Here is a 26,414-nt window from a genome sequence, read left to right as displayed (position 1 = left end):
GGAAGGGCTTGTTGAAGTCTGGATTTGCCAGCACTGGGGCCCTGACCAGAGCCTCCTTCAGCGCGCAGAGGGCCTCTTGGCACTGCTCGGTCCAGACCACCTTGTCAGGGTTTCCCTTTTTACACAGCTCCGTGAGGGGGGCTGCGATGGAGCTAAAGTGGGGCACAAACCTCCGGTAGTACCCCGCCATCCCAATGAAGGCCTGGACCTGTTTCTTAGTCTGGGGTGTGGGCCAATTTCTGACAGCCTCCACTTTAGCTGGCTCTGGCTTTAAGCAGCCGCTGCCCACCTTGTGGCCCAGGTAGGTCACCTCAGCCATTCCCACCTTGCACTTCCCTGCTTTGATAGTCAGACCAGCCTTCTGGAGTCGGTCCAGCACCTGCTTGACCTGGGACACATGGTCCTCCCATGTCTGGCTGAAGATGCAAATGTCGTCCATGTAAGCCAGGGCAAAGCTCTCCATCCCTTTCAGTAGCTGGTCCACCAGACGCTGGAAGGTAGCGGGTGCCCCCTTGAGGCCAAAGGGCAGGACCAGGAACTCGTAGAGCCCCACAGGGGTGATGAAAGCCGACTTGAGCCGGGCATCATCGTCTAATGGCATTTGCCAGTACCCCTTGGTGAGGTCTATGGTGGTGAGGTAACGGGCTCCCCCCAGCTTGTCTAAAAGGTCATCAGGCCTGGGCATGGGGTAGGCGTCCGATACAGTGATGTCGTTAAGCTTGCGATAGTCCACACAAAACCGAACAGACCCATCTTTTTTAGGGACTAACACCACGGGCGAGGCCCAGGGGCTGGACGAGGGTTGGATCACCCCCAGAGCCAGCATGTCTTCAACCTCCTGCTCTATGTCCTGAGCCGTCCTCCCTGTGGCTCTGAATGGCACACACTTGATAGGGGTGTGGGTGCCTGTCTCTATTCGGTGGACAGCCAGGTCAGTGCGTCCGGGTCTGTCCGAGAACAGCTGTTGATGCGAATGCAGCACCTCCTTGATCTCCGTCTGCTGGGCAGGGGTCAGCTGGTCTGAGAGGGGAATAGACTCCAGCAAGGAGCCGGCTCCAGTCCTTGTGAGTAAATCCACCAAGGGATCATCCCCCTGCCCCTCCCAGTGTCTGCACACGGCCAGCACCAAGTTCTGTCTGTCCCAGTAAGGTTTCATCATGTTCACATGATAGACCCGGTGGCTGTGGGCCCGGTTCGACAGTTCCACCACATAATTCACGTCATTTAGCTGTTTGACAACCTTGAAGGGCCCATCCCAGGCCGCTTGCAGCTTGTTCCGCCGCACAGGTACAAGGACCATCACTTGATCCCCGGTGGCATAGGCTCGGGCCCTGGCATTACGGTCATACCAGACCTTTTGCTTCCTTTGGGCCATGGAGAAGTTCTCCCTGGCCAGGCCCATGAGCTCGGTGAGTTTTTCCCGGAAGGTCAGTACATACTGTTCCACTGACTCCCCTTCAGGAGAGGCCGTCCCCTCCCACTCTTCTCTGAGCAAGTCCAAGGGTCCCCGTACCCTCCTTCCGTACAGCAGCTCAAACGGGGAGAACCCCGTGGATTCCTGGGGCACCTCCCTGTATGCAAACAGCAGGTGGGGTAAGTACTTGTCCCAGTCATGGGGGTATTGATTCATGAAGGTTCTCAGCATCTGCTTCAGAGTCCCATTGAACCTCTCCAGCAGCCCATTGGTCTGCGGGTGGTAGGCTGTGGCCCAGGTGTGCCGGACCCCACACTTGTCCCACAAGCTTTGCAGTAGGGCCGACATGAAGTTGGACCCCTGATCTGTGAGGACCTCCTTGGGGAACCCCACTCTGCTGAAAATGGACAGCAGTGCATCCGCCACGGTGTCAGCGTCGATAGAGGTCAAGGCCACAGCTTCTGGGTATCGCGTGGCAAAATCTACCACTACCAAAATTCTTCCCCGAACGCGTTGCCTTGCTGAAGGGGCCCACTATGTCTATAGCCACTTTCTGGAAAGGCTCCTCTATGATGGGCAGTGGCCTCAGGGCAGCCCTTCCCCACCCTCTGGCAGGGATCGCAGGACAGGCAATACAGACGGACAGCTGCAAAGATCCCTGGCCAAAAAAAGTTCTGTAACAACCTTCTCCTGGTGCGGTGGATCCCCTGGTGTCCGGCGAGCGGGACATCATGGGCTAGGTACAGCAACCTGCGCCGGTACTTTTGGGGGACCACCAGTTGCCTCTGGATCTTCCAAGGCTCTGCTTTGCGTCTGGGAGCCCACTCCCGGTACAGGAATCCCTTTTCCCACAGGAATCTCTGCCTGCAGCCCTCCCCCAGCTGTGGAGCTGGGCTGAGACTGGCCAGTTCCCTCAGCTTCTGCAAGGAGGGGTCTCTCTGCTGCTCTGCCTGGAATTCTTCCGCTGGGGCAGGGGCGGATGCTACTCCCCCATCCCTGCCTGGCTCCAGCACCCCTGGCCTGTGAGATCTGGTTTTTGGGGGCCCCCTTTCTCTCAGGGTTGGCCCCTGTGGCTCCTGTGACTTTGGCTGGGCCTGTACCCCTGAATCTGGGGAGCGCACCCCTCGTTTTCTTTGGCTACGGGTCAGGACCAGGGCACGAGGGCGTTCACCTTGCCAGTTCTCCAGGTCAGCCCCCATCAGTACATCCGCCGGCAAATGGCTGTGCACGCCCACCTCCTTGGGGCCTTCCTTCTTCCCCCATTTCAGGTGCACCCTCGCCATGGGCACCTTGAAAGGGGTCCCATCAATTCCTGTTATCGTCAGGTGGGAATCAGGTATCATGCAGCCCGGTGCCACCACCCCGGGTCGGGCCAGCGTCACGTCAGCGCCTGTGTCCCAGAACCCCGTGACCTTTTTCCCATCTACTTCGAGGTGTTTGAGACACTTGCTCCACAGAGGTAGTGCCGCCCCCACTCTGTAAACTGACCTCTGAGCATTTGGTCCCCCTGAGGAGCTGGTCTGTGGGGCGGACTCGGCCCAATCCGAGTGCCCATTGTCAGCACCACCCGCCTTGGCCGCCAGCCCCTCTGGCTTCTGGGACCCCACCCAGTTGACTCCATAACCCCCCGGCCTGCTCAACCTGTCTGGGAGCCTGGGGCACTGGGCTGCTCTATGTCCCTTTCGCCCACAGTGATAACAGCCTGGGTCTTGTTGTGTTCCTCGGGCCGGCTGCTCTGTCCGGGCTCTGTTTGGCTCTCTGGGGGGTGGGTGGCCGGCCCCTCTTTCCTGGGCCTGCCCAAGAGGTGGTCCCCTCTGTCGTACAGTCAGGGACTGTGGTCTCTCTGAGATTCTCGGTCTCTCCGGGACTCCCTCTCCCTCCGGGACTCCCTCTCTTTGTGGGGCTCACTTTCAAACCTGGCCCGGCTGTTTGTGAAGTCATCTGCCAGTTTCCCTGCATCGTGTGAGTCCCCCGGCTTCCGGTCCACGAGCCACACCCTCAGGTCAGGTGCGCACATCTCGTAGAATCGCTCCACGACTGCCAGCTCGATCAGGTCCTCTACGGACTGGACTCCCATTCCGAACGCCCACTTCTGGTAGTATTGCCTCAGGCGGGCAGTTGTATCTACACGGGTTTCCTCTGGCCTCTTCTGCGCCTCCTGGAACTTCTTTTTGTACATCTCCGGGGTCAGCCCGAACATATGCAGCAGGGCTTGTTTGAACCGTTCATAGTCCCCAGGCTGCAGCCCCTTCAGCTGGCTGAGCACCGCTGCGGCCTTCTGGCCCAGCAAGCGGGTGAGGTGCCGGAGCCACTCATCTGGGGGAACCTCATGCAACTCACAGGCTCGCTCAAAGGCGGTAAGGAACTCGTCCATGTCCCCTGGGTCCTGACACTGGGCCAGCACACGCGTCTCCAAGTGACTGGCCACCCCGATCCGTCTGGCCCTCTCCCCACTTACCGCAGCTGGGGCCTCTTGGCGTCTCGCCTCTGCCATGGTTCGCTCATGCTCCCGCTCTCGCTCTCTCTCCTCACGCTCTCGCTCTCTCTCCTTCCGTTCTCGTTCTTTCTCCTCCCGCTGTCTCTCTTGTAGCTGGAGCTCGTGCTCACGCTCTCTTTCCCGTTCCTGGCACTCGTGTTCCCTCTGCCGTTCCTGGCGCTCGTGTTCCCTCTGCCGTTCCTGGTGCTCCAGTTCCTTTAATTTCACCTCGAGTTCCAGCCGTCGCAGCTCTGCTGCGGGGGACTGTGCCCGCGATGGACCACCGCTAGCTGAGCGCGACCTGGTGGGCACCGCGTCTGTCTGACGGCGTTGAGCCCCTGCTCCTGTCGAAGAATCCGAAACACTTCCCGAGGCTGACCAGCCACTTTCTGCCGGGACAGACTCTGCCCCCCCAGATCGGTCATTCTCTTCCAGCTGGGCAATCAGCTGAGCCTTGGTCGCCTTCCCCACGGTCAGGCCCCTCTCTCTGCACAGCCCCGCTAGCTCTGCCTTCAGGAGTCGGGTATAATCCATCTCCCCGCTATCTCCCGGGGTATCCACTCACCAGCAGCAGCTGCAGGAATGGCTCTGTTCCCCCTCTGGCTCTGGTGAGACTCCTTCTTTCTCTTGCGCTCAGTCAGCCACTGCTGGGAGCTCATCCGTGGGTGCAGTGCTTCCCACTTCTGACACCAGTGTGATGGGGTTCAGGGGTCCCCCTGCACTGCACCCCATCCGCTGGCAGGAGTGACTCTCACTCAGCAGGTACAACAGAAGGTTTATTAGACAACAGAAGCCCAGTTTCTCACAGAAGCGACAGCACAGCAGCCAGAGACAGTCCTTCCAACCTGTTCTGGGGGGAAGACCCCGAGGGGTGCCCCTCCTGGGTGTAGCTTTCCCCCTCCTCAGGCTGGCTGCCTTCCAGCTCTCCTTTTTCCTCCCTCTAACTGCCGCCCCCGATTCAAAACCCAGCTCAGCTCCTCCCTGCTCTTTGTTCAGGCAGAGGTGTTACCTGCCAGTTGTAGCCCCAGGGTCATCCTTAGCCACTGGGAACTGCTGCTTGCCTCGGACATCCAGCCTGACTCACACATGCACTCCCCCCACTCCATTACACTCCTGGAGCCCATTGGAATTAGTCCCAGAAGGCAGAGGGGCCTACGGGAGGTGTGAGCCACAAGGAGGCTGGCACACTGAAGGGGACACTTCCATGAAAAGCAGTGATGACATATTATCATCTCCTTAAAACAGACGTTGCCTGGTTGTGCAGGGAGAGAGGACGCCGTAGTGGCAGATCCACCAAAGCCCAGCTCATTGCCCAGCTGGAGGAGAATGATCGCTCCTTGGAGTTGGGGCCAGACCCCATGGGGAGCTGCCAGACAGGCCCTGGGGAGACTCCAGACCTCTGCCCAGCTGAGGTTCAGGAAGGGGATGATAACAGCCAGATAAACCTCAGGGCTGCTGGAATCTACATGGCCAGTCACAGCTCCTCCCTGCTGAGCACACACACACACACACACACACACACCCTGCCATGGAGCTGCAGCATCTGGAAATGGAGTTGAGGCTAAAGGAGCTGGAGGACTGGGAACAGGAGCGAAGAGCCCAGGATCAGGAATGCCAAGAAGGGGAAAAGGAGGGACGAGAAGAGGAGAAAACCCATTAGGAGAGAGAGCGAGAGACCAGCAACACGAGTGTGCAAGGGCAGAACTGCAGGCTAAAGTATCTCCTGCGGTGATGAGTCGCAATGGGACATGGGGCCCCAGGCTGCATGTAGCTTTGAGGGGAACATCCTGTCCCTGTTTAGGGCGGCGGAAGACATAGGTGCTTTCCTCACTGCCTTTGAGAAGGCCTGTGTTACACGCGAGGTTAGTCCACTAGAACAGCTACGGCATCTCACTCCCTTGCTGGATCCCAGATGGAAAGGGCTGTACAGCCAGGTGGAAGATTACAGGCCAGGGATTAGGAGCTATCCAAAGGGCCCTGCTACACAAGCTTGGGCTGACCGCGGAAGGGTACTGGGAAAAGTCCCAAAGTGCACAGAGAGCCCCTGAGGAGACGTACCAGGAGCTGGAGCAGCAGCTGGAGCAGTATGCCTGCAAGTGGGCACACGGGGCAGGGGCCCAGACCAATGGGGAAGTGGTTGGTCTGGTGGTGCTGGAGAAGCTGTGTGAGCTCTGCCCGTCTGCTCTGAGAATGTGGCTGAGGACCAGAAGCTGACAGGACGCACAGCACAGGGCAGCTGGTGGATGAGTTTACAGACAGATGCTCTGGGGGTGGTGGGGAGCACCAGAGGGACCAGGACCCAGCAGTGCAGCGCAGAAAAGGAGTCTCCCTGGGCCCCCCCAGCAGGGGCATTCTGGTAAACTCCTTGCTCTCCCCAGGGAGCCAGCCAATGCCAGAACAGGCCAGCTGGCATGAGGAAGCTGACGAGACCTGGTCTGCTGTTGCTGTGTGCAGAAGGGTCATAGACAGGCCCAGTGCCTCAAGTTTCCAGACAGGTTGAGAAGACAGGGCCCTCATGAGGTCAGCTGGGTGGGGTCCAAGTGGCCAGAGGGGCTGGCTGCCCAGGCCAGAGGAGCCCACAGTACAGCCTCAGCTTGGGAGGAGCCAGAGCTACAGGCTAGCTCCTGTGCAGCGCGAGTGCCTCATACCCCTCGAGGTGGATGGGAGAAAGGCCATGGGGTTCTGGGACACGGGCGCGGACGTGACGCTGGCCCAGCCCAGGGTGTTGGCACCGGACCAGATGATGCCCAACTCCCACCTAACCATGATGGGCATAGACAGGATCCTTTTCAAGGCACCCGTAGCAAGGGTGCACCTGAAATGGGGGGCTAAAGAGGGCCCCAAGGAGATGGACATGCATCATTATTTGCTTGCTGATGTACTAATGGGGGGGTGACCTGCAACGCTGTCTGGGTGAACATCATTGGCCCTGGTCAAATTTAGCTACGACAGATCAGGAAACGGATCTTGGAGTTATAGTGGATAGTTCTCTGAAGACATCCACGCAGTGTGCAGCGGCAGTTAGTAAGGCAAATAGGATGTTAGGAATTATTAAAAAAGGGATCGATAATAAGACAAAAGATATCATACTTCCCCTATATAAAACTATGGTACGCCCACATCTCGAGTACTGCGTGCAGATGTGGTCTCCTCACCTCAAAAAAGATATATTGGCATTAGAAAAGGTTCAGAAAAGGGCGACTAAGATGATTAGGGGCTTGGAAAGGGTCCCATATGGGGAGAGGCTAGAGAGACTGGGACTTTTCAGTTTGGAAAAAAGGCGATTGAGGGGCGATATGATAGAGGTATATAAAATCATGAATGGTGTGGAGAAAGTGAATATAGAAAAATTATTTACCTTTTCCCATAATACAAGAACTAGGGGACACCAAATGAAATTGATGGGTAGTAGGTTCAAAACTAATAAAAGGAAATTTTTCTTCACACAGCGCACAGTCAACCTGTGGAACTCCTTGCCTGAGGAGGCTGTGAAGGCCAGGACTCTATTAGGGTTTAAAAAAGAGCTTGATAAATTTTTGCAGGTTAGATCCATAAATGGCTATTAGCCAGGGATAAAGTATGGTGCCCTAGCCTTCAGAACAAGGGCAGGAGATGGATGGCAGGAGATAAATCACTTGATCATTGTCTTCTGTTCTCCTTCTCTGGGGCACCTGGCATTGGCCACCGTCGGCAGATGGGATGCTGGGCTTGATGGACCTTTGGTCTGACCCAGTATGGCCATTCTTATGTTCTTATGTCTTGATCCACAGACAAAGGAGGCAAGGGGTGCTCTCCCCGGGTCTGGAGGAGGATGCCCCACTGGAGCCATGGGGACCTAACTTGGGAGACAGGGAGCCCCCCAAAAGCAGGTTCTCCCAGGCCACTGGTTCTGAATGCAGGCAGGGAGGGGGAAGCAGTTCCTAGCCCTTCCCCGGACACAGAGGTCCAGGCCAAGTTGCAGAGAGACCCCTCCTTGCAGAATCTGAGGGAACCGGCCAGCCTCAGCCTGACCCCAGCACTGGGGAAAGGCTGCAGGGAGAGACTTCTGTGGGAAAACAGATTCTTATACTGGGAATGGGTTCCCACATACAAAGTGGAGCCATGTGGGGTCCGGAGGCAGCTGGTGGTTCCCCAAAAGTATCGGCGCAGGTTGCTGTATCTGGCCTATGATGTCCCACTTGCAGGGCACCGGGGGATCCCACACACCCGGGAGAGGCTGTTACAGAACTTTTTCTGGCCAGGGGTCTTTGCAGCTGTCCATTGGTATTGCTGGACCTGCAACCCCTGCCACAGGGTGTAGAAGGCCCAGGACAAGGGGAAAGCTGCCTTGAGGCCATTGCCCATCATAGAGGAGCCTTTCCAGAAAGTAGCCATGGACATAGCAGGGCCCTGCAGTAAGGCGACCTGTTCTGGGAAGAAATACATCCTGGTGGTGATGAATTTTGCTACTCACTGCCCCAAAAGAGCGGCCCTGACCTGTATCGAGGCTGACGCTGTGGCGGATGCACTGCTATTCATCTTCAGCAGGGTGGAGTTCGCCAAGGATGACCTCACTGAACAGGAGTCCAGCCTTATGTCAGCCTTGCTGCAAAGCTTGTGGGACAAGCGTGGGATTCAGCACATCTAAGCCTCTCCTGTGGGGCTAGTCCCCCAAAAGGATGGGTCACTTCAGTTTTGTGTGGACTATCGCAAGCTCAGTGCTATCACCTTGTTGAATGCCTACCCCATGTATAGGCCTAATGACCTCCTGGACAAGCTCAGGGGATTGTGGTATTTCACCACCATAGACCGGACCAAGCAGTACTGGCAAGAGCCATTGGATCCAGACGCCCGGCTCAAATCTGCTTTCATCACCCCAGTGGCTCTTTGAGTTCCTGGGCCTGCCTTTCAGCCTCCAGGGGATGCTGCCATCTGCCAGCACCTGGTGGACCAGCTGCTGAAGGGGATGGAAGGTTTCGTCCTAGCTTATATCAATGACATTTGTGTCTTCAGCCAAACAGGGAGGAACATGTGTCTCAGGTCAGTCAGGTGCTGGGCCGACTTTAGGGGCCTGGATTGACTATCAAAGCGAGGAAGTGCAAGGTGGAGATGGCCCAGGTGACTTACTGGGGCCACAAGGTGAGCAGCAGCTGCTTAAAGCCAGAGCCAGCTAACGTGGAGGCCGTCAGAGACTGGCTGGTGCCCCAGACTAAGAAGCAGGGCCAGCCCATCATGGGGATGGCGGGGTAGCACCAGAGGTTTGTGTCCCACGTTAGCTTCATTGCAGCCCCCCTCACAGAGCTGTGTAAGAAAGGGAAACCAGGCAAGGTGGTCTGGACCAAGCAGAGCCAGGAGGCCTTCTGTGTGCTGAAGGAGGCCCTGGGCTGGGCCCCAGTGCTGGCAAATCCAGACTTAGACAAGGCCTTCATGGTGTTCATGGATGCCTCAGACGTTGGGCTGGGTGCCATGCTAATGCAGGTGAACGACAAGGGGAAGATACACCCCTATGATGAGATGGGGGTTGCCTCTGTGTGTGTGTGAGTGGCTCACATGGGGGTGGAATTCCTGCTGTCTGTAATCTTGGTGACCAGGCCTGAGGAGCTGTAAACGAGGTAACTAGGTAACATCTCTGCTCAGCTGGGCTCCAGACAAAGGGAGAGGTGGAGCCTGGCTGGTTCTTTGAATTAGAAACCCACTTGGAAGAAGTTGTCTAGATGCTGGACATGAAAAAACCAGGCAGGCCCCAGGCAGGATCTCCAGGCCTGGGATCCCTCTGGGGGATCTCTTCCCCTGAATATAGGTCAGACAGACCACTTCTGGTTGATGTAGTGATGAGTCTGTACCACTCTGGGTCCCTATCATGTAATAAATCTTCTCTTCCGCCGGCTGAGTTAGAGTGTCTCCTGGTTGTGGATGGAATGCAGAGCCTGGGAATCTAGAGAAGTGGTTGTTCCCCACTATTCGGCACTGGTGAAGCCACATCTGAAATATTGTGTCCAGCTTGGGCCCTGCAGTATAGAAAGGATGTGGATGTGCTGGAGCAGATTCAGCGGAGGGCAACAAAAATGATTAAGAGGCTGGAGCAGAAGGCCTATGAGGATAGGCTGAGGGATTTGGGCTTGTTTAGTTTACGGAAGAGAAGAGTGAGGGGTGATTTAATAGCAGCCTTCAACTTCCTGAAGGGGAGCTCTAAAGAGGAGGGTGAGAAACTGTTCTCAGTGGTGTCAGGTGGCAGAACAAGGAGTCATGGTCAGAAGTTGAAGAGGGAAAGGTGTAGGTTAGATATTAGGAAAAACTACTTCACCAGGAGGGTGGTAAAGCACTGAAATGCGTTGCCTAGAGAGGTGATGGATTCTCCATCCCTTGAGGTTTTTAAGTCCCGGCTTGACAAGGTCCTGGCTGGGATGACTTAATGGGGGTTGATCCTACTTGAGACAGGGAGTAGGACTAGATGACCTCCTAAGGCCCCTTCCAGCCCTGGGATCCTTAGATCCATAGACTCCTAGGACTGGAAGGGACCTCAGGAGGTCATCGAGTTCACCCCATCTAAAGCAAGATCAACCCCAGCCAGGAATTCGTCAAGCTGGGACTTAAAAACGCATTACAAGCCCGCCGTGTACCTGAGCAAGAAGCTGCCCGGGAGCAGAGCACCGCGGCCATAGAGAAGGAATGTCTGGCCATGGGGTGGGCTCTGGGGAAGCTGCAGCCGTACCTGTTTGGACGGCGTATCACCATGTACACCGATCACTCACCCCTGACCTGGCTGCAGCACGCGAAAGGGGCCAACGCCAAGCTCCTGCGGTGGAGTCTGCTCCTGCAGGACTACGACATGGGAGGTGGTCCACGTGAAGGGGAACAACAATATCCCAGCCGATGCCCTGTCACACAGGGAGGGCCCCGAACTTCACTGGCTGGCTGAGTGACCCTGCTCAGCTCAGTCTGGAAGGGGGGAGAGATGTGATGGAGTGTGTGTGTGTGTGTGTGTGTGCACGTATCTCATGTGGGGTGTGTGGTCTCTGCTGGTTGTGCCTAGGCCTGGCCAGTTGTAACCTGGGCGACCAGGTAACACCTTTGCTTCCAGGAAGCAGATGAAGAGAGGGGTGGCTGGTTTTTGAATTAGAAGCTGATGCAGTTAGGGGGAGTAGGTGTGGAGGCAGGAGAGGAACAAAAGGGGCCAGTATCTCCAGGCCTGGGGCTTCCTCTGTGGGGGGCCTCCTCCCACCTAAGATGGGTCAGACTATGCTTCTGGTTGCTGTACTGGGGAGTCTGCACCACTTCCTGTCCCCGTTGCCTAATTAACCCTGTTCCACCTGCTGAGTGAGAGTCACTCCTGGCTGCAGAGCACGTGCGGAGCTTGGGGACCCCGAACCCCATTACACATAGGGAAGAGGAATCAGTGCCAGGGTGCTGGGCTCCTCCCACCTGACCAGGGGGCTGCCGGGGGTCAGGTGTGTACCTACAAGTGAGGTGTCCTCTGGGCATACCCTCCAGCATCCCCCACTGTTACCTTCGGAGACCAGATCTTCTGCCGTGGGGCCCTGGCCAGCATTGCTGTAGTGCAGAGCATCTGTTGCGGGGAAGGGGGAGAGAGCAATGGGAGAAAGGACGGGAGATCACTGTGGGGCTGAGGGTGCAGGTCTCTGGGGCTCTGTCAGCCCCGGAACACCCCACCAGGACCCAGCTCACAGCTCTGCCCCTCATCCCACTGCCCAGCCAGGACCCTGATCCCAGCCCTGCCCCTCATCCCACTCCCCAGCCAGGACCCTGATCCCAGCCCTGCACCACATCCCACTGCCCAGCCAGGACCCAGATCCCAGCCCTGGCCCACATCCCACTCCCCCGCCAAAACCCTGATCCCAGCCCTGCCCCACATCCCACTCCCCAGCCAGGACCCCAATCCCAGCTCTGCCCCACATCCCACTCCCCAGCCAGGACCCAGATCCAAGCCCTGCACCACATCCCACTCCCCAGCCAGAACCCTGATCCCAGCACTGCCCCACATCCCACTCCACAGCCAGGACCCCGATCCCAGCTCTGCCCCACATCCCACTCCGCAGCCAGAACCCTGATCCCAGCACTGCCCCACATCCCACTCCACAACCAGGACCCAGATCCCAGCTCTGCCCCACATCCCACTGCCCAGCCAAAACCCTGATCTCAGCCCTGTCCCACTTACCACTCCCCAGCCAGAACCCCGATCCCAGCCCTGTCCCACTTACCACTCCCCAGCCAGAACCCCGATCCCAGCCCTGCTCCACATCCCAGAGCTCCCATTACCTGAGGCCCAATTGTCCCCATTTCTATTCTCCTTCAGGCTGTTCTCACAGTAGGGTCCCTCTGGCGGGGTAGGGGTGTCAGGGGAGAGGAGCCCAGAGGAGACCCTGAGGTCCGCCCCCTTCATAGGGTTACCAACTCTCTGATTGCAGGAAATCGAACAGCCTTGCCTCAGCCCTGCCTGTCTTTCTCGAAGGTCGCACTCCCACCCCAAGGCCATATCCTGCCCGGGTCATGGGCTCCTCCATCACCCTGGGTCACTTCCACCAGGCTGGCATGAGGGGCTGCGGAAAGGTGGGGCTGAAGGGGCGAGGGTCCTTGGGTGTGTGCTCTGGAGATGAGGTGTGCTGGGGAGGTGGGGTGGGGCACAGGAGAGGTTTGCATGTTGAATAGTAACAGAGAGTAAGCCGTGCTAGTCTATACTGGGATGCAGGCTGTGGGAGATGGTTTGGTTGAGGGAGGCAGGTCAGCGAGTGGGCTCAGGGCTGGGGCAGGGGGTTGGGTGGGGGGACCAGGCAGGGTTGTTACCGCTGGACCCTCTGTGCCCCATGCTCAGTTTCAGGTCCCTGTCAGTGTTTTCGTAGTTGTTGCCATCTGGAGCCAGGAGAGAAAAGCAGAGCTGGTGAGTTCCAGCCATAGGACTCTATGACCCCACGTCATGACCCCGTGGGCGCAGCCCCAGCTTCTTCCATTGCCCCTCTCCCTGCCTCCCATGCTGTCCCCTCCCAGCACTTCCTCCCCACCCTGTCACCACCCACTATAGCTCAGCCCCCTCTCTAAGCCTGCTCCCCACCTCTCCAGACACGCACTCACCCTCAGGTGCTGGTTCCTCGTCACTGTCCGGGTGCTCGTACTTCTCCTCATCTGGGGGAGGAAGGGGTGTCAGTGGGGGTCGTGCCCAGCCCATTTTACTATGCCCTGACCCTGAGGGTGAGCTGTCACCTCTTACTCGGGAACAGTTCCTCTTCCCCCATCTGCTGTGGTTCCCATTCCTTGCCAATCACTCCCAGCATCTGGCCAGCACCCTATTTGTGGCCCATGACCCACTTCCTGGCTCTTCCTGCCTGTGGCTGAGCTCCAGCGCTGCCCCATCAGCCCAGCCGTCTGCCAGTGCACCCCTACTCTTGTCTGCACCCTCAAACTCTCTCCTCTTCTGGCTGCATCCCCATTACAGCCCACTCCAGTCTGTGCCCCATCTCCCCGGCCCTGCTGCCCCGTGCTGGGAAAGCTGCCTGGGTGCTGGGGCTGCGCTGGGCTGGGCTGGGCAGGGGCTCACCGCAGGTGGGGGTTGGCTACTCACCCTCTGACTCAACAGCACTGGTGGGTCCCTCTGGAGGGAGTGGCCTCTCCTGCCTTCTTGCAGCCAGCACAACGTTTTCATAGGGGACAGCATCCATCAGCCCCACCCCTGGGAACAGGGGGGCAGGGTCAGCGTGGAGCTCCCAGGAGACGCACAGGGAGGGGAAGGGCATCACGGTGGGAGGGGCGGTCACCCCAGATGGCCTGGGCAGGACCAGGGAGAAGGGGGTCACCCCACTAAGCCTGGAGCAGTCAGCAGGCAGGACATTAGGCACAGCCCCCTGGGTGGTAGGTGAGGGGTCTCTACATTATGACAATGCGTATGATCCAGTTGCATGCTTCAGGGCCATGGCCTGGCACCTCCAGGGTCAGGAAGAAATGTGCCTCTCGTTTTGCACGTGCGTGCGCACACACACACACAAACATGTGCACGCATGCTGGTTGGGGAGCAGACACTGGGTGAGGTGGAACTGTGGGCTGTTGCCAGTGTTGGGGGCTCAGGGGGCTGTTGGGGTACAGGAGGTGCTGGGGTGAGGGGGTGGGAGATGCTCACCAGCAGTGCCTGCACGGGACAGGATGTCCCTGTGGGAGGCAGGGCAGAGTGTGCACTGTGTAGAAACTGTTGGCGTGAAGGGAGGTGTAGGGGTGCAGGGGGAGTTGGGGTGCAGAAGGTGTTGGGAGGCTGGGGCTTTTGGGGGCAGGGGTGTGTGGGCATGCAGGGAGGTATTGGGGAGTTGGGGAGGAGAGAGGTGTTGGGATGGAGGGGGAGCTGGGATGCATGGGTGTTGGGGCATGGGTGAGTTGGGGTACGGGGGTTTTGGGGTGCAGAGGGTGTTGGGGTGCAGGGAGTGTTTAGGCACAGGGAGGTGTTGGGGTGCAGGGATATGTTGGGGTAGGGGAAGTTGGGGTGCAGGGGGTGTTGGGGTGCAATGGGCTGTTTAGGCACAGGGAGGTGTTGGGGTGCAGGGATAGGTGGGGGTGCAGTGATGTGTTGGGGTGCAGGGGGTGTTTAGGCACAGGGAGGTGTTGGGGTACAGGGATATGCTGGGGTAGGGGTGCAGGGGGTGCTGGGGTGCAGTGGGGTGTTGGGGAGCCAGGGCTGTTGGGGTGCAGGGGGTGCCAGGGTGAGGGAGGTGCTGCGGGCAGAGGGTGGGAGCCACTCACCAGCAGTGCCTGCAGGGGAAGGGACGTTCCCATAGGGGGTGTGAGCCCCATTCCCAGTCACCTTGAAAAACCTGGAAGTGCGGCAACCAGCTCTGGGGAATCAGAGTCACAGAGTGTCCGCCCCCCGCCCCGTCAGAAACCCTGGCTGCCCTGCCCCCGCTGCTCCCAGAGGCACCCCCAGACTTGAGCAGGCCAGAGACATCCTGCACACCCCAGACCCCTCAGGCAGGGGCCTCCTGCTCTCAGCAGCCCCTCCCCACAGCGCACACAGACCCCCCCCCCGGCTCCCAGTGACAGCCCTCGACCCCCGCACAGACCTTCCCTTCCCCTTGCCCCAGTCACCTCCTGCCTGGATCAGCCCAGCGTTTCCTCCTCCTCCTGCTCCGCAGGGCTGCAAGGGGACAGCACAGGGTGGAGAGGGGCCAGTGGGCAGCTGTCTGCCCCAACCCCCAGTTCCCCCTCTCTGCCCCCAGCCCCTAACCACCGCTCTCTGCCCCCAGCACTCAGTGTCCCTCCCAACACCAGCCTCCTCCCCCAAACCCCAGTGCCACCCAGCCCCTGGACAACCCCCAGTGCTCTTGCCCCTCAGCCGGCCCCACCCCCCTCCAGTGCCCCTCTGCCACCCAGCACCTCAACCCAGCACCTGTTTCCCTTTGCACCCCAACCTCCACTCCCCACCGCCATGTCACCCCACAGAGGGGATGCCTCTCCAGAGCGCTGGGAGCCAGGACAGCTGAGCCCTGTTGCACCCACCTGCTCCAGACCACAGGCCAAAGGCTAGGCCTAGGGGCAGACACTGGGGGTGTCCCTGGCCCCACACTCACCACGGTGGATCCAGCAGTATCCAAACAGGGAGGTCAGGCCAAGAGCAACGTACCCCAGTGCTGTGGCCCCCACGATCCAGGGCTGCCACTCTCCTGCATAGAGACATCGTCAGGGGCCTGGCCTCACCCCACATGCCCCTTGCTCCTGCCCCAGCCCCACCCACCCCCTAACTCCCCCTACCCCTGGGCAGAGACATCGTCAGGGCCTTGGCCTCACCCCACATGCCCCCTGCTCCTGCCCCAGCCCCTCCCACCCCCTACCCCTGGGCAGAGACATCGTCAGGGGCCTGGCCTCACCCCACATATCCCCTGCTCCTACCCCAGCCCCACCCACCCGCTAATTCCCCCATCCCCTGGGCAGAGACATCGTCGGGCCCTGGCCTCACCCCACATGCCCCTTGCTCCTGCCCCAGCCCCTCCCACCCCCAACTCCCCCCAACCCTGGGCAGAGACATTGTCAGGGGCCTGGCCTCACCTCACATGCCCCCTGCTCCTGCCCAGCCCCACCCACCCCCTAACTCCCCTCTTCCCTGGGCAGAGACATCGTCAGGGCCTGGCCTCACCCCACATACCCCCTGATCCTGCCCCAGCCCCAGCCACCCCCTAACTCCCCCCACCCCTGGGCAGAGAAATCGTTAGGGGCCTGGCCTCACCACACATACCCCCTGATCCTGCCCCAGCCCCAGCCAACCCCTAACTCCCCCCTCCCCTAGGCAGAGACATCGTCGGGGCCTGGTCTCACCCCACATGCCCCTTGTTCCTGCCCCAGCCCCTCCCACCCCCTAACTCCCCCCTCCCCTGGGCAGAGACATTGTCGGGGCCTGGCCTCACCCCACATACCCCCTGATCCTGCCCCAGCCTCTCCCACCCTCTAACTCCCCCATCCCCTGGGCAGAGACATCGTCAGGGCCTTGGCCTCACCCCACATGCCCCCTGCTCCTGCCCCAGCCCCTCCCACCCCCTACCCCTGGGCAGAGACATCGTCAGGGGCCTGGCCTCACCTCACATATCCCCTGCTCCTGCCCCAGCCCCTCCCACCCCCTAACTCCCCGCTTCCCTGGGCAGAGACATTGTCAGGGGGTTGGCTTCACCACACATACCCCCTGATCCTGCCCCAGCCCCAGCCACCCCTAACTCCCCGCTTCCCTGGGCAGAGACATCGTCAGGGGCCTGGCCTCACCCCACATACCCCCTGCTCCTGCCCCAGCCCCAGCCACCCCCTAACTCCCCCTACCCCTGGGCAGAGACATCGTCAGGGGCCTGGCCTCACCCCACATACCCCCGGCTCCTGCCCCAGCCCCAGCCCCACCCACACGCTAATTCCCCCCACACAGTCACTCTGCCCCCTCCCTGTGCAGCTGTGACCACCCCACACGCTCCCTTTGCTCCCTCTCTGTTCAGGCTGTTACCCCTCCCACAATCGCTCTGCCCCCTACCAGTGCAGGATGTGACACCCCACCATAGTCACTCTGCCCACTACTTGTGCAGGATGTGACCCCCACAAACACCTCGCTTTCTACCTCTACAGGCTGTGACCCCACCAGTCACCCTGCCTCCTCCGTATGCAGGGTGTGACCCCCCAGCCCAGTCACATGACTGGATTTTTGTGTTGGGTATGGGGGCCATTTTATGTGCCCAGTGTATATATTGCACCCAAATATTGTGCTGGGGGACCATGCGAGGTTCCTAATGAAAGTGGAGGATGTCCTGAATTTGTGTAGGTGACTTACATGTCCTTATCATGTGTGTGGGTGAAGTTGTACTTTTGAGTTCTGTGGTTGTATTAGCAATACAAAACAGCAGTCATGTAGCACTTTAAAGACTAACAAAATAATTTATTAGGTGATGAGCTTTCGTGGGACAGACCCACTTCTTCAGATCATAGCCATACCAAACAGACTCAATATATAAAGCACAGAGGTCCAAAAATTGTTATCAAGGTTGGCAAATCAGAAGAGCAGAGGGGCGGCAGGAGACGGGTGTTGGGTGAGGGAAGTTAAGAATTATATAAAACAAATTATGTAAAAGAGTCCTTATAATGGGCCAGGTAATTACTGAAGAAGTGGGTCTGTCCAACGAAAACTCATCACCTAATAAATTATTTTGTTAGTCTTTAAAGTGCTGTGTGACTGCTGCTTTGTTAGTCTTTAAAGTGCTGCGTGACTGCTGCTTTGTTAGTCTTTAAAGTGCTGTACGACTGCTGCTTTGCTAGTCTTTAAAGTGCTGCGTGACTGCTGTTTTGTTAGTCTTTAAAGTGCTGCGTGACTGCTGCTTTGTTAGTCTTTAAAGTGCTGTACGACTGCTGCTTTGTTAGTCTTTAAAGTGCTGCGTGACTGCTGTTTTGTTAGTCTTTAAAGTGCTGTACGACTGCTGCTTTGTTAGTCTTTAAAGTGCTGCGTGACTGCTGCTTTGTTAGTCTTTAAAGTGCTGCGTGACTGCTGCTTTGTTAGTCTTTAAAGTGCTGTACGACTGCTGCTTTGTTAGTCTTTAAAGTGCTGCGTGACTGCTGTTTTGTTAGTCTTTAAAGTGCTGCGTGACTGCTGCTTTGTTAGTCTTTAAAGTGCTGTACGACTGCTGCTTTGTTAGTCTTTAAAGTGCTGCGTGACTGCTGCTTTGTTAGTCTTTAAAGTGCTGTACGACTGCTGCTTTGTTAGTCTTTAAAGTGCTGTGTGACTGCTGTTTGTTAGTCTTTAAAGTGCTGTGTGACTGCTGCTTTGTTAGTCTTTAAAGTGCTGTGCGACTGCTGTTTTGTTTCGATAGGATACAGACTAACGCAACTATCTCTCTGTCACTGTATTAGCAATGTTTACTGCTAAGCTTCACAACAGGAGTTGTGAACTCAGCCCCAACCAGAACATTGGGCTGAACAATAGGGTGGAAACCAGGTGCCCAGATATTGAATCCACATCTCAGAAACTTGGGATTTGTCAATGGAACACAGCCCACTGGCCAGGTGAGCTGGGCTGAGCAGAGCAGTTGAAATCAGATGCCCAGACATCCTTCCACCCGCTATGTAAATGACGGGGGCGTGCTGGCAAAACCAGCGGCCAATGGCATTTTGCCACAGCGGCTCAGCTGGGTCAGGTGACTTTGACCCTCCAGGGCCTGATGGGAAGGAGAAAGGGCTTTGTCCCTGTGCTGGAGTGGGGGTTAAGTGTGTGTCTCACACAGGGTGGGGGGGCTCCTGCTGGGGTAACCTGGCGTCCAGATGACACCTCTGAGCTGCAGACAAAGGAGGAGGTGGAGCCTGAGGGGTGTGAATTGGAACTGGGAGTTGGAAGCAGTGAGTCTGGGCTGGGAGAGAGAGAGACAAAGGAGGGGGCCAGGCCCCAGCTTTGGGGGTCCCTCGGGGCCTCCTCTCCCCAGCCTGGATGGGACTGGCTGTCTCTGCCGGCTGTATTGACTCCTCTGTACGATGCTGTGTCCTGTCGGTTAATAAACCTGCTGTCCTGCTGCTGAGTGAGAGTCACTCCTGTCTTCAGATGGGTGCAGAGCCTGGGGATCCCTGAACCCCATCACAGTCCCCGCACCAAGAGAGAACCATGATGTGGACTTAGCTGTGTCCATCTTGGACTTTTGTCTTCTGGTACCTGTACCTGTCTCCAAGAGTCCATGTTTCAGCATGTTGACACCAGTGGGCCAGATCTACAATTCTCCAGTAATTTAAAACTATGTACCTGGAATTGTACCCTTTAAGGAATGGTCTTTCAGAGACTTTCAACGATCAGCATGGAACGTCTTTGGCCTGCATCAATAGCTGTAATTGATGTATGTAAAGTATCGCTTCAACCATTTTTCTCTCTAACCCTGTTCTTTCTTTTTTGTTAATAAACCTTAGATGGATTGGGCAGCTTGGTGCTTTGGGTAAGATCCAAATATATATTGACTGGGGACTATGGCTGGATCCTTTGGGGCTTGCAAGACTCTGTGTGGTGTTGGTGAAATAAGTATTAGGAACTGCTCCCCTGACTGTGGGGGTTGCTGGTCTGGGCTGGTACAGTAGTAGTAGTAGGCATCCTTCAGTCTGCATGGACTATGGATCGCGCCCTTTATAGTTTCAATTGAGGACTTCATTTACAGCGTCTACTGTGACTATGAAGACCCACACGAGAGTGACAGTCCTTGCTGCATCTCTTGCAGATGTAGTGGGTGTCTGGCAAGTCCTTATTGTGCTTTCTGTGCGCTCACTTCTCCTCTGCTAGCTGTCTGATCTTCATCTCGCCCTTCTGAAGGCCCTTGTGTAACCCCTGCCTCCATCTGCCACGGTCATCTGCTAGTTCTTCCCAGTTGTCCAGCTCGATGTCTACCTCTCTGAGGTCTCTCTTGCAGACATCTTTGTAGCGCAGCTGGGGGCGTCCGGGAGGTCTTTTGCCAGAGGCTAGCTCACCATGCAGGATGTCTTTTGGAATCCTTCCATCCTTCGTCCTGTGGACATGGCCAAGCCAGCAGAGTCGACGCTGCCTGAGGAGGGTGTGCATGGTTGGGATTCCAGCTTGCTCGAGGACGGCCGTGTTGGTCACTCTGTCCTTCCATGATATTCCAAGGATGCACCTGAGGCAGCGCAAGTGGAAGACGTTCAGCCTCTTTTCCTGGAGGGCATACAGCGTCCAAGTCTCGCTGCCATAAAGGAGGGTGCTGAGGATGCAGGCTCTGCAGACTTGCATTTTGGTGTGAGTGTACAGCTTGTTGTTATTCCACACTCTCTTGCTGAGTCTGGACAGAGTTGTGGCCGCTTTTCCGATCCTCCTATTTAGCTCAGTGTCCAACGACAGGGTGTCAGTGATGGTGGACCCGAGGTAAACGAACTCGTGGATGACCTCTAACGTATAGTTGTCAATTCTGATTGATGGGGATTCAGCAACATCCTGACCGAGTATGTTTGTCTTCTTTAGGCTGATGGTAAGCCCAAAGTCCTTGCTGCATGCTTTGGAGAACTGATCCAGCAGTTTTTGAAGCTGGTCTTCTGTGTGTGACACTACGGCAGCATCGTCTGCGAACAGCATGTCTTTGATGAGGACTTCCCGCACCTTAGACTTAGCTTTCAGCCTTGCAAGATTAAACAGTTTCCCATCAGATCTTGTGCGCAGCAAGATGCCCTCTGTTGAAGATCCAAAGGCATGCTTCAGGAGGAGTGCGAAGAAGATCCCGAACAATGTCGGAGCAAGCACGTGTCCTTGTTTGACGCCGCTCCTGATTCTGAAAGCATCCGATAAAGTGCCGTCATATTGGATGGTTCCTCTCATGTCTTCGTAGGCTGGTACAGCAGCTGGAGAAACTGTGGGGTTGCTTGTGTGGTTTCTGGCTGGCCAGTGGGGCTGGCAGAAGTACTCTTGGGCTGGTTGTATTTGTCTTAGTGAGAAGGAAATCCCAGCCTGGGCTGTACATGGCCCAGATTGAAGCAAAGTTACCCTGGATGATGTCCTTGGCTGTGCCCAGAAACACCATCATATTACATCTCCCAGGGTGACTCTGCTCTCTGTTTGTGCAGGGTGTGATCCCTCTGTGATGGGGTGGGGGGGTGCATGTGACACTCAGGCTGGATGTGTGTGAGACAAGCAGAGCAGCTCCCAGCGGCTAAGGATGACCCTGGGGCTATAACCTAGGCTGGCAGGTAACACCTCTGCCCTGAACACAGAGCAGGGAGGAGCTGAGCTGGCTTTGAATCGGAGGCGGCAGTTAGAAGCTGATGGGAGAGGGAGCTGGAAGGAGCCAGCCTGGCTGTGGGGGAGCTACACCCCAGAGGGGCACCCCTCGGGCTTCTCTCCCCAGGACGGGTTGGCATGACTGTCTCTGCTGGCTGTAGTGACTCTTCTGTGAGAAACTGGGCCTCTGTGGCCTCATCAACTTCCTGTTCTACCTGCTGAGTGAGAGTCACTCCTGCCTGCGGACGGGGTGCAGTGCCTGGGGACCCCTGAACCCCATCACACCCCCTGACACACAGTCACTCTCCTCCCTACCTGTGTGGGCCGTGACACAGCTGGACTTTTATATTGGGTCTGAAAACCATTTTAATGTCCACTGTGGCTATCGGCCCCAAATATTGTGCTGGGGGGGAGGCGGGGCGTAAGGTGTCAAATGAAAGCTGATGATGACCTGAATGGCTACTGGTGTGTCTGTGTGGTGTGTGTAGGTAAAGTTATAGATTTTAGCTCTGCAGCTGTGTGAGAAATGTCTCAGTGCTCAGGCTCAGAAAGGGAGGTGGGACTCCACCCCAGCCAGGACAATAGACTGAGCAAAGGCCCAGATGCCCAACACCCATTTTGTGATGTGGGGTTTTCCCACTGGGACTGCAAGGAGTGGAAACTCAGCCCCGTGACCTTCCTGGTCAGGTGGTGAGATGAGGCCTATGGAGAAGAATGGAATTTTCTCTCTGCATATGAAAAGCTGTAAGATGGGCCATGGCAGGGACTGTCTTTGCTGTTCAGTCCTCAGGAGCTAAGCCTGTCTGGAGTGGGGGCCCCGCCCTCAGAGGGATGATGTGGATTTAGCAGTGTCCATATTGGATCTTTTGTCCACATCCCAGCACATGGACCCCAGCGACTGGATCTACAATGCTCCAGTAACTGAATCTAAGTAACCTGATGTGAACTTTCAGAGACTTTCAAGAATCAGCAAATAAGATCGCTGGCCTGCATCAATAGTAATGACTGATGTACGTAAAGCAATTACAATAGCAATAACGATTCTTCTCCCCAGCCCTGTTCTTTCTTTCTTTACTAGTAAATCTTTAATATTAGATCTAAAGAATTGGTGAGTGTGTTATTTAGGTCAGATCCAAGTCTATATTGACCAGGGTCTGGGGCTGGGCCCTTTGGGGTCTGGAGGAATCTGTGTGGTGTTGGGTGAAACAAGCTTAAGAGGCTCTCACCTTAAGTTGGGGGTTGTTGTTCGGGGCTGGTAGAACAGCTCAGAAGTCTGTGGGTTTGCTTGTGTGACTTCTGGCTGGCCAGTGGGGCTGGCAGAGGTGCTGTTGTGGCTGGTTGGATTTGCCTTAGTGAGAAGGAAATCCCAGCCTGGGGCTGTAAGTAGCCCGGATTTTAAGCAAACATACCTGGATTGATTTCTCTAACTGTGCCCAGAAACACCGTCCTGTTACTTCCCCTCCATAGTCACTCTGCCCCCAACCTGTGCAGGCTACGACCCTGCCCCCCATAGTCACTCTGCCCCCAGCCTGTGCAGGCTACGACCCTGCCCCCCATAGTCACTCTGCCCCCAACCTGTGCAGGCTACGACCCTGCCCCCCATAGTCACTCTGCCCCCAGCCTGTGCAGGCTACGACCCTGCCCCCCATAGTCACTCTGCCCCCTACCTGTGCAGGCTACGACCCTGCCCCCCATAGTCACTCTGCCCCCAGCCTGTGCAGGCTACGACCCTGCCCCCCATAGTCACTCTGCCCCCAGCCTGTGCAGGCTACGACCCTGCCCCCCATAGTCACTCTGCCCCCAACCTGTGCAGGCTACGACCCTGCCCCCCATAGTCACTCTGCCCCCTACCTGTGCAGGCTACGACCCTGCCCCCCATAGTCACTCTGCCCCCAGCCTGTGCAGGCTACGACCCTGCCCCCCATAGTCACTCTGCCCCCAGCCTGTGCAGGCTACGACCCTGCCCCCCATAGTCACTCTGCCCCCAACCTGTGCAGGCTACGACCCTGCCCCCCATAGTCACTCTGCCCCCAGCCTGTGCAGGCTATGACCCTGCCCCCCATAGTCACTCTGCCCCCAACCTGTGCAGGCTACGACCCTGCCCCCCATAGTCACTCTGCCCCCAGCCTGTGCAGGCTACGACCCTGCCCCCCATAGTCACTCTGCCCCCAGCCTGTGCAGGCTACGACCCTGCCCCCCATAGTCACTCTGCCCCCAACCTGTGCAGGCTACGACCCTGCCCCCCATAGTCACTCTGCCCCCAGCCTGTGCAGGCTACGACCCTGCCCCCCATAGTCACTCTGCCCCCTACCTGTGCAGGCTACGACCCTGCCCCCCATAGTCACTCTGCCCCCAGCCTGTGCAGGCTACGACCCTGCCCCCCATAGTCACTCTGCCCCCAGCCTGTGCAGGCTACGACCCTGCCCCCCATAGTCACTCTGCCCCCAACCTGTGCAGGCTACGACCCTGCCCCCCATAGTCACTCTGCCCCCTACCTGCATGGGCTATGACTCCCAGCTCCACAGAGTGGCTGTGGTTGCCCCGCTCACAGTGATAGGTTCCAGCCTGGTTGGGCATCACAGCTGGCAGCACCAGGGCTGCCTCAGTGCCCAGGGTGAGCTGAAACATGTAGGCTCCCCAGCGCCGAGCTGCCAGCTCTACAAGCACATTCCACGAGTCCCCTGGGCCCAGCTGCTTCCAGGCAAGGTAGCCTTGGACCCAGGCATCCGGCATGGAGTCCCTGCAGGAGAGCCAGGCTGTGTCCCCCTCCTGCACCAGAAGCGACAGCTCCCCTGTGGGGCAAAGGGACAGTCAGGGTTGAGGAGGCCCTGGGAGGCTGTAGGGCAGGAAGGCAGGAGCAGAGGGCAGGAGGCGATGGGGACATGGGGTCTCGGGTGGGAATAGGGCCGCCAGGCATCCGCTTTTTGATTGGAGCACCCAGCCAAAAAGACATCCTGGTCAGCTGCTGACCCAGTGCAGTGGGGTTGACAAGCTCCCTGCTCACCTCCCCAGAGCAGTTCCTAGGCACAGGGATGACCAGGAACTGTGGCCAATGGAGGCCGCAGGGCCAGCACTGCAGAGCCCCCTGACAACTACGTCTGGGAGCTGGAGGAATGTGTGGTTTGCTTCTGCCCCAGACCCTGCACTCCGCACCTCCTTCTGCGCAGTGAACCCTCATCCCCAGCCAGAGATGTCACCCCCTGCTGCACCCCAGCACAGAGCTCCAGCCAAGAACTTCTCATACACTGAACCCTCAGCCCCAGCCCCAGCCCACCACCCCCTCGCACCCCCAACACCTCACCCCAGCCGCTGTGCCCAGCTAACACACCAGCCAGAGCCACCACCCCCTGCTGCACCCCAACCCTCTGCCCCAGCCAGGTGAAAATGAGTGTGAGCGAGTGGAGAGGAGTTGGGGAGCGAAGGGAGTGGGGGGCAGGGCCTCGGAGCAAGGGTGGGGTCTCAGGGCGGGGGGCGCGGCGAGGGTGCCAGGTTTCCTTCAGTGAGCAGGCCTGGTAGGGGCCATGGCAGGGTCCCTCACCCCCCAGGCGCAGGTGCACAGTCCAGCTCTGGTTCCCGTCCTGGCACCGGTACCGCTTGGCGTCCTTTGGGCCCAGCTCCAGAATGAGCAGGCTGTTGCCGATGCGCCTGTGCCGGGAGCCATTGAACACAAGCGGATGGGTCTTGTCGTCTGCATCCCAGAACCAGTTCACGGTGGCAGACGCCTCACTGGCCTTTGCCCCGGAGCAGGGCAGTTCGATCTGCCCCCCTGGGCTCCCGGCGACGTACAGCTCCCCTGGCAGGGGTGAGAGAGGGCTCAGACTGCATCCAGCTCCTGTCTGCTCCTGCCTCCGCCTCCGCCTCTGCCTCTGCCTTGCCCCTGGCACCTGCCTCCGAATCAGCCCCCCGCCTGCCCTCTGGGGCAGCCGCCACCCCTAAATCAGCCCCCTGCCTGCCCTCTGGGGCGGCCCCCATCCCTAAATTAGCCCCCCGCCTGCCCTCTGGGGCGGCCCCCACCCCAAATCAGTGTCCCCCGCCCTCTGGGGCGGCCCCCACCCCTAAATCAGCCACCTGCCTGCACTCTGGGACAGCTCCCAACCCTAAATCAGCCCCCTGCTTGGCCTCTGAGGCAGCCCCCACCCCTAAATCAGTCCCCCACCTGCCCTATGGGGTGGACCTCCCTCAAATCAGCCCCCCGCCTGCCCCCTGGGGCATCACCCAACTCTAAATCAGCCCCCCGCCTGCCCTCTGGGGCAGCCCCCACCCCTAAATCAGCCCCCTGCCTGCCTTCTGGGACATCCCCCAACCCTAAATCAGCTCCCACCTCCTGCCCTCTGGGGCAGCCCCCATCCCTAAATCAGCCCCCCACCTCCTGCCCTCTAGGACAGCCCCCACCCCTAAATCAGCCCCCCCCCAAGTCAGCCCCCCGCCTGCCCTATGGGGCAGACCCCCCCCCCAAATCAGCCCCCTGCCTGCCCTCTGGGGCATCCCCCAACCCTAAATTAGCCCCCCACCTCCTGCCCTCTGGGGTGGCCCCCAACCCTAAATCAGCCCCCACCTCCTGACCTCTGGGGCGGCCCCCACCCCTAAATCAGCCCCCACCTCCTGCCCTCTGGGGTGGCCCTCAACCCTAAATCAGCCCCCCACCTCCTGCCCTCTGGGGCGGCCCTCAGCCCCAAGGTGGGGCTGCCCACAAATGCTGGTGCCAATCAAGCCCCTCACGGGGACCTGAGATGCAATGACACTCATCCCTTGCTCTATGGGTGCAGTGGGTCCCCACCCTTCTGCCTGTGGGTGAAAGCTCATGGGAGGGATGCTGAATTCCCACTAAAACAGGGCTAGAAGTCTCGGGCCGGGGAAGGAGTGGCAGCAGGGGCGTTGCTTTTGAAAGGTGAAAGAACCTTGAGTTGGGGGGAGGTTAAAGGCTGGGGGCAATTTGGGGCCAAGAGTGGGAGGGAGGGTTAAGAGCTGGTGGCAGGTAGGGTCAGTGGGGTGGGTGGGGGGTTAAGGCTGGTGCAGGTTGGGCGTGTGGCCAGTGGCAGGGAGGGGGGCCCAGGCTGTGGTGGGTTAGGTCTGCAGGCCCAGCGGGGTGGGGGTGTCAAGCAGCCATGGGCTATTTGGGGGTGGGGGGCTCAGGATGCCGTGGGGCCAGTCTGCAAGGCCGGTGGGGGGATCAAGGCTGCCATGGGCGGGGCTGCGGGACCAGTGGTCGTCAGGCTGCTAGGGCTGCTCGGGGTGGGGTTTAAGGCTGCTGTGCTGTAGTGGGGGATACGTGTGTGTGTGTGTGTGTGTGTGTGTGTGTGTGTCACAGAGGGTGTGGGGCTCTGCTGAGGGTAACCTGGCGA

The 26,414-nt window shown here is 58.2% G+C and overlaps 1 protein-coding gene across 1 annotated transcript in view; it reads right to left on the bottom strand.

Annotated features, from left to right (window-relative positions):
• CD19 (CD19 molecule) overlaps positions 1-26,414 on the bottom strand; it is a 52,500-nt gene that overhangs the window by 18,029 nt on the left and 8,057 nt on the right. Inside the window, exons 3-12 of the mRNA XM_074998635.1 lie at positions 24,611-24,865; positions 23,568-23,864; positions 15,431-15,523; positions 14,949-14,997; positions 14,607-14,677; positions 13,444-13,551; positions 12,957-13,007; positions 12,672-12,737; positions 12,147-12,206; positions 11,377-11,436 (exon numbers count right to left, since the gene is read on the bottom strand). Coding sequence (XP_074854736.1) covers positions 11,377-11,436; positions 12,147-12,206; positions 12,672-12,737; positions 12,957-13,007; positions 13,444-13,551; positions 14,607-14,677; positions 14,949-14,997; positions 15,431-15,523; positions 23,568-23,864; positions 24,611-24,865 — 1,110 coding nt within the window. The remainder of the gene's footprint in view (positions 1-11,376; positions 11,437-12,146; positions 12,207-12,671; positions 12,738-12,956; positions 13,008-13,443; positions 13,552-14,606; positions 14,678-14,948; positions 14,998-15,430; positions 15,524-23,567; positions 23,865-24,610; positions 24,866-26,414) is intronic.

Source organism: Carettochelys insculpta, chromosome 6 (genome assembly GCF_033958435.1).
Source record: "Carettochelys insculpta isolate YL-2023 chromosome 6, ASM3395843v1, whole genome shotgun sequence".
In the NCBI taxonomy this organism is placed as follows: domain Eukaryota; kingdom Metazoa; phylum Chordata; order Testudines; family Carettochelyidae; genus Carettochelys; species Carettochelys insculpta.
Note: the sequence above shows the minus strand (reverse complement) of the source record. Positions and strands in the feature narration are given on the sequence as shown.